At 45.7% G+C, this 11,018-nt stretch overlaps 1 protein-coding gene across 20 annotated transcripts in view; it reads right to left on the bottom strand.

The window, feature by feature from the left end:
• Positions 1–1,474: 1,474 nt before the first annotated feature.
• ARHGEF11 (Rho guanine nucleotide exchange factor 11) overlaps positions 1,475–11,018 on the bottom strand; it is a 166,148-nt gene continuing 156,604 nt past the window's right edge. For 17 of the 20 annotated variants that reach the window (XM_056816225.1, XM_056816219.1, XM_056816229.1 and 14 more), the window contains 9 exons: positions 9,654–9,744; positions 8,866–8,991; positions 8,290–8,360; positions 6,290–6,499; positions 5,363–5,740; positions 4,063–4,158; positions 2,683–2,924; positions 2,340–2,529; positions 1,475–2,008 (listed from right to left, as the gene is read on the bottom strand). In XM_056816225.1, the coding sequence (XP_056672203.1) occupies positions 1,950–2,008; positions 2,340–2,529; positions 2,683–2,924; positions 4,063–4,158; positions 5,363–5,740; positions 6,290–6,499; positions 8,290–8,360; positions 8,866–8,991; positions 9,654–9,744 (1,463 nt within the window). In that variant the 3' untranslated portion in view covers positions 1,475–1,949. The remainder of the gene's footprint in view (positions 2,009–2,339; positions 2,530–2,682; positions 2,925–4,062; positions 4,159–5,362; positions 5,741–6,289; positions 6,500–8,289; positions 8,361–8,865; positions 8,992–9,653; positions 9,745–11,018) is intronic. The other 3 variants (XM_056816226.1, XM_056816227.1, XM_056816217.1) reach the window with 2 other exon arrangements.

Genomic DNA, 11,018 nt, shown 5'->3' with positions numbered 1-11,018 from the left:
CGTGAAGTAACTTGCCAGGGGTCACACACCTAGGAAATCTGGGGCCACATCTGAAGCCAGGACCATCTGTCTCCAGACCTGTCCAATCCTATCTTTAGCATGACTTAGAAAGGGCGCTGGGCGAGGGGGTGGCATGTCCTAGTCCTGCCGTTGCCTATTTGTGCGACTGGACAAATCCCTCAATTGCTGTCCTCTGTAAAATGGGATGCACAGCTGAATGAGCCGAGGCTCAGAGGAAACAACGTAAGTAAAATGTTTCAGGAACTTTAACGTGCAATATAAATTTCAGTTCCGGGAGCCCAACTCAAGCTCCCTTTTAGGAAGACTTCCTGCAGCTATCCCAGCCCAAGCGAACCATTTGCCTCTCCCAACTCCTGCCACGTGGAACGTCGAGATGGCCCGCTTTAGCTTTCTTCTTCCTTGTGTGTCGTGTTTTCTGAGCTCCTCCAAGAGCAGGAAAAAGGGGTGTGGGGGGTGGAGGAGAGGCTTCCTCCCTACAGGACCTCGGAAGCTCATCCCCAGGTCTCTCTAGGCCTCCTGGGTCCCATCTAGGGAGTTTAGAGAGGCTGAGATCTGAATTTCAGAGGCAGTTGCTGATCTAAACCTTTGCTTCTTTAAGGATTGAAACTGCCTGGGCACATTAATAATTATGTCTATGTAAGATCCAGATCTTGTAGCGCCTTTCTAGGAGGTTCTTGGATGAAAATGATTTAAGAACAGGCCTTTGGGCAGGAGGTCCTCCCCAGTAATCTCCCAGGAAAAGCCTACTCCAAGAATCACACACCACAACTGGAAAATATTTAAGTTTTCTTAAAAAAAAATCTTAACCATAAAAGGAAAATAAAAGATTATACATCATTTTAAACAGCAGTCATTTTCATATCTATTTTATATATTATATATTTATATATTTTATATATATATTATATATATATATATATACACCTAGCACAGTGTGTATATTCTATTAATTTTTAAAGGAAGGACAGATATTATAGGAACTAATGGGAAAATGCCCTCTGGGGGTGAGCTCTGGGCACAGCAGGGACTGAAGCTCTCAACAGCTCCTGCCCACGGGACTCGGTTTTGAGCTTGTTCCTAATGTATCGGCTTCCTTTGTGGGTGTGGGAGGGAGCAGAGATGGGGTGGGGCTGCCACATTTGCCTGGCTCAGCACCAGCGGCAGAGAGGGCTGGGCTCTCCTTGTGTGGGGACAGTGGGAGTCCCAGGCACCGTAACAGGAGTCTCGGGCCATTTCTGTTTCTTGGCTTCCCTCCCTCGCCCAGAGGAAGTTGGGCCAACCTGTCCCAGCTCTTCCTGGGGAGCCCGAGGCGAGTCAGAGCCGGGGAAAGGGGTCTTCCATGGTGTCTCCCTCCAGCCCTGGCATTCCCATTCAGAACTGCTTCCAGTCTTTCCCCACCCCATCTCAGGAGCAGAGGCCTAAGAGTAGTTATTTACAAGAGCAAAGACGCACATACAATACATACATATTTATAGAAAACCAAAATGGCCAGGGGGAGGGAGTGGAGGTGCCTCAACTCCCTGCCTTGGAATCCTAGGAGGAAAGGGACGGGGGTGGAGAAAGTGCATTTATACAGACGACTCCATCTCTCGCTCAAACGTACAGATGTGATAGTCAAGCCTGCGAGGCGCATACACATATACACATGTGTATAGACACGTGTTCGGGGAAGGAGAGGGGGCCTCTCAGATGCAATCAGCATGCACAGAGACTTGAGGTTCTAGTCAGGGGTAGAGGACAGCAAACTTGACAGATTCGAATGGAAGAAGCAACATGCGTGGAGCCAGGAATCTGGCTCCCCCTCAGACCTGGCTTAGATTCTAGTCCTCCCCGAAGGACTGAGGTTTGGGGTCTTCCCTCCTGTGCCCTCTGTCCTGGGGCAGTCCCTGAGGAGGCGGGGAGCCAGAAAGGCTGGGGGGGTTCCATGATTAAAGTCCCAGTGAAATGGCTGTGTCCGCTGGACTGTCTTCCAGTAGGCTGTCAGGGTCTGTAGAAACAGGGAGAGGGAAGAAAAGGGGAGCTGAGATGGGGACAAGAGGACAGGAGGCCCAACAACTCCCACTGTAGGGTACGATCCCTGCAGCCCTCCCCGTGCTTCCCAAGATGCACCCCCACTCTGTCTCCTGTTTGGACATCAAATGTCCTTTCAGAGATGAGGCTGTGAATTAACCTTTTTCAGGCAGAGGCCTGGGTGTCTCCAGAGGAGAAGTGAGCACACCCTCCCCTTTGTGCTCCTGTTGTTCTTCACACACATCCCACTGTTCTCTTTCGAGCCAGGGCTGAACCTTGGGAAAGGCTCGGAAGCCAGCTTTACTCACCAGCCGCAGGGCCTGGTCCTCGCTCATGACTGTCCTTGGAGTATGAAGAGATGGACTCCTTGGCTGGCGGCAAAGGGGGGCTCTCAGTCCACTTAGCTGCCTCTGCGCTGAGGCCACCCACAGGTGTGGTACCACCGGATGACTCTGCCCCCAAGGACTTTAGCAGCTCCCGGTGGGCGGTCTCCATGTCCTAGGAGAGTGTTTGGGGTGGGGTGGGTAAATGAATGCCACTCAAACCCCTCCCACCCACAGGCCCCTTAGAGAAAGAGAGTGGCTGTAGGCGTGGGTCTGCTGGGGCCCACAAGCAAAAGCCTGATGGTGGCACCCAAGCATCCCCTCTCACCTTAAGTCTGTTGAGTTTGAGTGTGAGCTGCTCGATGGTCCGGAAGATCATGCCCACATCCCTGAGGGCTAGACTGGGAGCCGAACTCGGACCCCTTCTCTCATTTCCACCGCCTCCCTGGTGCTCAGGCTCTGTGGGGGAGGAATGGGGGACATCTTGCTGGGAGGAGCTCCTGGCTATGTCTGATGGGTCCGTGCTCGATTCTGGGGGTCCAGTTGGCATACTGACATAAAAACAGTTTCCTGTTTCCCATGGCAAGAGGCAGAGGGATAGAGATTACTAGTCAGGAGTACACAGTGAGTAGAAAGACATGCTTCCCCTCCCCATTTACTCTGTTCAGATAAGCCTAGAGAAGCAATAAAACATCCCTAACTTAATATTCCCTCTCCTATAGGAAGCCAAATAACTGGGCTCCCCAAGGTGTGGCTCTTTGAAAGGAAAGGATCAGACACAGTATAGCAGGGTCAGGACAACTTGTCCCCTTCTTGTACAAAGCCTTTCAAATAACCTTCTGGGAGGAACCCATGCCTTGTATATTATTAGTCCATTATGATGAGCCTCTTAACATCCCACTTGCATGCAACTTATTCTGTACTAAACCCAACTTAGGTTGGCAGATGCTTGAAGTGAGAGGAAGATGGAAGGAAAAAAAAGGTTGTAGATCACCTCAACTGGAGACATGAGGAAGGAGGTGATTTAACTCAAAATTCTGAGAGTGAGGGACTGGGTTGGGACATCGAGGCAGTGAACTGGGGTTAAAACCGTAATTAAAAATGAGATAGCAGCTCTTGCTAGCTGACTTCACTTCAGGAGATTGACATTTTCCCTCCATTTCCTGTTCCCTCTACATCCCAGCAAACAGACTCAAAGTAAGTCCAACTGTTATGAGGGGGACCTGAGAAAGAGGAAAGAGTCCAAGTCACTATATACCTTCACTATCTAATATCTGTGGTTCTTTTAATTATCCCATTTTAATGGTGGTAAGAAAGGGTGGGAATGGGTGGCCCTAGTCAGGTAAGGTACAAGGATGAGTCCATGCTAGTATTCTTTTTCTGCCTCCCTTTCCTGTATTCCAGCTAGCTTGGCCTTCTCTTGTCTATGAAGGAAACTACTTGGCTTTGGATGTGTGGATTTTCAAAGGTGGTAGTATGGGTCAAAGGTCAGCATGTCAATCCTTCTTAACCCATGCAGACCTTCACCTAACCATTATACCCTGAAGAGCTAGTGGCTGGGGTCTAACTGGATCTAAGTGGCTCTGCGGAATTAATTCAGACAACAGTTCCTTGCTCCCACCTGGCTTTCCTTGAAGGCTCTTCACTTTTACCCTTACTCAGTTTTCCCTACCCCTTTTGCAGCTCCAAAGAGAATCACATATGTTACCCGCGGCATTAGGTCCACCTCCAGCTTCTGGTGGCTCAGTTTCTGATTTGCCACACTCTGGCAATGCAGGGACAGCATTGCTGCCTGCCACCTCAGCTGCGCCACCACCACCATGGAGGAAACCGAGAAAAAGAGGAAAAAAAGAGAGAAACAAGAGAGGAGAGAGGAAAGAGGAGAGGGAGGAAGAGGAAAAAGAAGAGAAGGGGAAGGGAAAGGAAGAGAGAAAAGAGGAAGGAGAGGAGAGAAGAGATAGAAACAGAGACAGGGAGAATAAAGAAGGTGGGAGAAAAAAAAGGGGAAAAAGTTAAGAAAGAACAAAGTAAACATAAGATCATACATGATTACACCCCAGGGAATTGGAGAGAACTTTCTACTGATTCACCAAGAGAGAAAGAATGAAGACTGTCAGTTCCCAGAGACCTCAGAGAGAAAGAATGAATCCTAGGAGAATAAATTTGGAATCCTAATGGAGTAGGAGCTTGGAAACCAGGCTGGTCTTGAGATTCAAACTGATGGAAGACTTAAATGAAACAAAAATCAATCTCTCTCTCCCAACACTACTTGGATCCCACATCTTCCCTGATGAGAATCCTACAGTGGCTGTTATCAGAGCATCTCTTATTAGACCCAAACTGCAGTCTGGTCTTTCCATAAACAGCCTCTCTCCCTTATGTTGTTCAAGGAGGTAAACCTTTCCTTAGCTATTTTTTCCTGCATCTCATTTTCCTTAGCCTTTAAAAATCCACAAAGTCCCCCATCCCTTTCCTCTTGAATCCTTGTAAATTTCCTTCCTTACTTGATCTACATTTCCCCAGTGGCCTGACTTTGAATTCCCTTCTCATCCAATGTCCTGCATGTCCCACTCCTCTCCATCTCCTTTCAGTGTCTACTGAGTTGTGGTGGGAAGGTTTGTTCTTTTGTGCTCTGTATCCTATCTCCCCACTAAGAATAAGGGTCCCCACGGGACAAAAGTGTCTATTAGAAAAGACTTTTCCTTTCATCAGCCTGGAAGCAGATGAAGGCTGAAGTCAGGTCTTCTCTATCAAACTTGGAGCTTTCTAAGGACAGAGATCTTTTCTATCTTTTCCCTTCTTAGTGTCCCTTCATCAAGTAGGATAGGGTGCTCAAGATGGGCATGGTAAGGGGAAGGCAGTGTTTTGGAAAGCTTGCTTCAATCCCAGTTAATGTAACCATTTATCTGTGAATGCACTGATGTGTAAGGAATGATCCTAGGTGCTCTCAGGTTTTCTGGTTCTCTGACCCCTCAATTTACAGTTACTTTTTTTAAAACCATGTTTACCTTTCCTTACTACTTTGTAACCTTCAACAGCCTCTGTGGTAGGAGGCTCTTCAGTAATGTCTTTGTCCAGTTCTGGGGGCTCCCAGATTCCAGAGTTTCTGGCTCTTGGGGGCAGATGCTCTAGGGAACTCAGGGCTGCATCATCTAACTCCCCCATCTCTAGTTCCATCCGGCTAGTCATCTGCCCAAAGGGTGCAAGGTCATTTCCTTCCATTCCAACTGGCAGCTGCCCAGGAGAACCTGGGTCCCAGGGGTGGGAGGTGATTCCTATGACAGATGGTGTAGGCGTGAGGTCATCTTCTGGCTCCACAGTAGCTCTGGACTCTATCGTATGAATAGGCAAAAGGCTCCACAGGATCAGGTGCCGAAGAGTCTCCACTGGAAGGTGAAAATAAAGTTGTTGTTTCTGGAAAACTCCCCTTATTCCATCCCTCTTTCCTAACTAGAATATCCAGGTTCTTTGCTAGCAGGCCAACAGGTGGAACTAGAGGGTGAGGGAAGATTGTCCTTTTCCGATTAACAGCATTACAAACAGATCTCAGATGGAGATGAAGGACCTTGACCCAGCAGAGTCCTGGAACAGTAGTAATTTCCCCATAAGCCCTTACAAGTTACTCGGGGAACTGCGGTAGGGGGAATCAAGGATGATCCTATAGCTCTACAGGAACCTCTAAACCTTACTTAACCCTTGCTTGAGTATCTCTACATTATGAGAAAGACCTTTCCATGCCCTAGTCCTGATACCTAGATTTAGCTTTTGGGACAGAGGTGAAATATGTGAAATGGGATTGGGGAAGGGGGGGAAATGTGGGGACAGAAGAGTTCTGAGGTCCTATTATTTCAGGTCTGTCATGCAACTAGAATCAAAGGAAATGAAGCTTAGAAAGGAACTAGATGGACATTAAGTAGGGCCCTTTGTTGACACACCATCTTCCAGGGCAGAGTCAGCTAGTCCTTCCATGAAAAATGGACCAGGCAGGGGCAGATGGATGGTGCTTCTTGTTCTGATGCCCAGGCCTCCTCCACCCAGGGATGACATGGATTTGGAAGCAACCAGCTCTTCCTCACTGCCTTCCTGCTTGGGTTCTTCTGATAATGCTTGATGCTTCCCATTAACCCACTGTTGGGCCCCATCACCTGCCAGGAGTAAGGAAGAAGATTATTAAGAGGGGAAAAGAGAGCAATATTTTATAAAGGAGCATATTCATGCTCTTTGCCCATCTCCTGACCCCTTTTCCTCCAGCTTCATTTCCTGAGCCTATTTAGATATCCCAAGAAACTAAGGAAGAAATGTCAATATGAAAAATCAAGTAGCCAGGGTGAGGTAGAGTCTATAGAGAAGCTGCCCATCTCCTAGAGGACCAATATACTACATCAAAGGACAGAGGGAAACCAAAATGAATCCTTTTATTTTCTCCCAGCCCCAACATTCTCATGGGTTTTTTTTTTTTTGGGGGGGGGGGTTAATTCCTAAGTGGGGAACCTGTAGCTTTACCCTTCCCAACCCCAAATCTCATACTAATTATATCTCTTGAATCAATACTTTGTCCCCATTCTCCCATAGCCCTTAATCTCAAAGTCTAGATCCTCTATCAACTCATACCTCGATGAAAACATTAACTTCTTCCATTTATAAATGAAGTAATTCAAGTCTAGAGATGACATAACTTGTCCAAGGTAACAGAGCATAAGTAACAGTAAAGATGGGAACCCAAGTCCTTGGACTCTGAATTTCATGTTCTTCCCACTTTATGGTGCTGTGTTAGCCTCCACATTTCTCCCCTTTACTCTCATTCAGCAACTGAGAATTGAGGGGCCACTGAGATCGAGATCTTTCTTACAGGCTACTCCCAACCCAGTGGTGGTGTCAATGGTCAGGTAGGGATTTGAGGCTCTTTCCTCTCTTTCCCCACTTCTAAGTACCCTTTGTCTCTGGGGAAAATTGAATTATAGTCTGCCCCAATAGGAAAACCTTATTCCTCTATATCCTCTAAACCTAACTTTTCCTCATCTACTGAAAAACCTAACCAAAGCAACTGATTCCTTTCATTTTTATTATCACTTCCTACTCCCTCCCTCTCCCTTCTTTATTATATCTTCCCTTATTACAAAGAGAAATAATACAGCAAAATATCTGACACAACTGCCTGGAAATATTTATAAGATTCTTCCCTTATAGTTCCTAGATTTGTAATTTTGGAATTTATAACTGGTTCCTGTTCCTTATCTCAATTCCCATAGCCAACAGTGCCCAATTCCATTTTGAATCTGTTCTTTTCTTCCCATGAATAACTACTGTGCTAGCTCATCTTTGGACTGAACTTTTTGCATCAGTCACATAATTGATTTCACTATTCCCGGTCTCTTCTTCATATCAATGCCAAATTGATTTCCCTGAAACACAGCTCTGGTGACATTACTCCCCTTCTAAAAAATCTCCAGTCTCCCCCTCCTCTGATTAAAAAAAAAAAACTTCTCTTCCAGATAGTTCTCTACAATGTCCCTCTACTCAGGCTACTCTGTTGTTGTTGGGTTTTTTTCCACTTCAAACTCTGCTCCCCTCAACTCTTTCTCATCATTATTTTTTTTAAACCGTTACCTTCCATCTTGGAACCAATACTATGTATGTACTATGTATTGGCTCCATGGCAGAAGAACAAAAAGTGCTAGGCAATGGAGGTTAAGTGACTTGCCCAGGGTCACACCGCTAGGAAGTATCTGAGGTCAGATTTGAACCCAGGACCTCCTATCTTTGGGTCTGGCTCTCTATCCACTGAGCCACCCAGCTGTCTGTCTGCCTCTTTCTCATCATCTTGATGACTACTTCTTTTGTCTATTTTTCTGGATGACCCTAATAACTACCCTACAGCAGACCTCAGAGGAGACAGATTGGATCAACTTCTTTACAAGGACAGAGAGGTATTTACCTCTAGGCAGTAGTTCAACTTCTGGATGGCAGTCATTTCCTTGGGATGCTTCTGAGTCACTTAATCCCATGCTGAGAGAAGAAAAAAGCCTATGGTGAGACAAATGATGAGGGTGATGCTAGCCACCATAAAATCTCATCTTACCATTAAGCAAGGAGAATGTCAGGAACATTTCACCATGGGAACCCTGGATCCTACTTTCCATATCTTCAACATGGGGTTAAGAATGAGGGGATGGAAGGGGCAAAGGAAGGCCAAGGGTGTGTATTCATTTGGATAGGCTGACCTAGATGGAAACTCAGAGGACAGAGAACATCTAAGCTTTTGCTCATCCTCTACTTCCATTGGATTTAGAGGCACTCTCCATCCAAGATAGCAGAATATGGAGAATAGGGGGTTATTCCCATCTGCCTGCACCTAGGGTTGTCCCTTCTAATACTTCTTCATGGGGTTATCCATCTTCCATGTATTCAGATGCCACTAAATCTCCCAGAGGCAAGGTTCAAAGTAACTACAAGTCAACAGTCCTATGCCTTAGGGATTTGGCTGCTGGGGTCCTCAGCAAGGTCTGATTACCTTGTGGGTGTAGAGCTGTGTTGAGATGGCTGCTGAGGAGCTGGCTGAGTAAGGTGGGCAGGATCTGGCACAATGCTAGGGTTCCTGGTGGCATTCTGCACAGCACCCTCTAAAAGTTCCATCCACCTATACTCAAGAAAAGGAGGGATGTTAGCAGTGAGACTAGGAAAAAAGAAAAGTCCCAGCCTTGTTTTCTGTGACCTTGCATCCCTAGCCTTTCTCTCCATAAGAACCATATGTAGCCAGCTATGACCTTAGTTGTAAAAAAGTAAATTTAGCAACTAGTTTACCCTGGTTACTGTTATTCCCTTAGGTGGTGATTTCCAAGACCCTGGTGTACTCCAGTAGCCAGCTTTAAAAGTCAAAACAGTTTGGAAATAGTCATATCTTTAAGATGACTGTGGGGAAAGAAATTGAAGGTGGGGGAGAAGGGTCAAACATGTGTAGCAAAAAGAACAGCAATAGAAAATTTGAAGAGATTCTAAGGCTGGAGTTCTTGATGTCTTTTTCCCCTCTACAGTTTACTCCTGAGTCAAACTTAGGAGGGTCAGCTTCAGGACTCGCCATCTGGCTCCTCCCTGAGCTTCCCTTTAACACTGCTGTGATCAGCACTGGACGCTGCTGCCAGTTTTCTCCTGGGTATCAATAAACTCCCCCTCTGCTCCCCATGCTCTCTTGGAGAGCTGGCTAAGTGAGTCTAAGCAGAGGTTCCTTCCCAGTCTCTCTTGCTTTATCCACAACACCCAAGCTCAAGAAGGGGGGAATAATGTGAAACCCATCTTTCTCACATGTTTTTATCCAATGACGTCAGTGCAACCAACTCATAGATCTGGGGAGGTCCCAGCTCAGAGGTGCAGATAATGAAGAAGGCCCTTTTGTCTGTATAATAAGAGAGGGAAGGAGAGAGTCAAGAAATTTCAGCATCACTGCTATCAGTCTGAATAGGGAGAAAAGCTCAGAAGTCCTAAACTGACCAAGAAAATGACCTAGAAGAGAGTCCCAAACTGACCTATTGATATTCAGCCATTGGACCATCCTTCTTGCTGCTAATTTTTAATAAGGTAGAGAACAAGCAATCAATCCCGTGTACACTTAACTTCAGCCTTAAAAGCCCTTTCCCTCATTGTCTCCCCTTACTTAAGGATACTTACCTGGCCTTTGCTACCATATATCTGACTGCCTCTTTCCCCTGTGTTTTGTCCAACTGGGATGTCTTTCCTACTCTTCTCTGCCAGACCTTCCCATACCTGTTCCAAACTCCCCTCCTATAGGAAGTTTTCCTAGACCTTGACACAGCAACCTCAAGTCGGCCCTCATTTGTATTTGTGTGTGTGTGTGTGTGTGTGTGTGTGTGTGTGTGTGTGTGTGTGTGTGTGTGTGTGTGTGTGAAGAGTGATCTCCATCTGTCTGTCTTCTCTCTCCATAGCTCCCCTAAGGCTCTGTTCAAAAAGGCCGCAGATGAGGAAGGGGAGCACAGCTAGATTGAATAAGCCACAGTTGATTAACCAGTACTTTATGTATTTTATTTGCTTTTTTCAAAGTACCAGCTCCTAGTCTTATTTATTAATTCAATAGATTTTTTACTTTCAAATTTATTAATTTCTCCTTTAATTTTTAGGATTTCCAATTTAGTTTTTATCTGGGGATTTTTAATTTGTTATTTTTTCTAATTTTTTAAGTTGCAACCCCAATTCATTGATCTCCTTCCTCTCAATTTTGTTGGTATAAGCACTCAAGAGATATAGAATTTCCCCCAAGTGAGGGCAGCTGGGTAGCTCAGTGGAGTGAGAACCAGGCCTAGAGAAGGGAGGTCCTCAGTTCAAATTTGACCTCAGACACTTCCCAGCTGTGTGATCCTGGGCAAGTCACTTAACCCCCATTGCCTAGCCTTACCACTCTTCTGCCTTAGAACTAAAACACAGTATTGATTCTAAGACGGAAGGTAAGGTTTTAAAAAAAAATTCCTTCAAGTACTGCTTTGGCTGTGTCCCATAGGTTTTGATATGATGTCTCCTCATTGTCGTTCTCTTTAATGAAGTCCATAATTGTCTCTATGATTTCTTCTTTGACCCACCAGTTTTGAAAAATTATTTAGTTTCCAATTAATTTTAAATTTGTCTTTCCATGGACCCTTATTATAATTTTCATCACAT

Source organism: Monodelphis domestica, chromosome 2 (assembly GCF_027887165.1).
Source record: "Monodelphis domestica isolate mMonDom1 chromosome 2, mMonDom1.pri, whole genome shotgun sequence".
NCBI classification, from domain to species: domain Eukaryota; kingdom Metazoa; phylum Chordata; class Mammalia; order Didelphimorphia; family Didelphidae; genus Monodelphis; species Monodelphis domestica.
The sequence above is the reverse complement of the archived record's forward strand: the minus strand, read 5'-3'. Positions and strand labels throughout refer to the sequence as shown.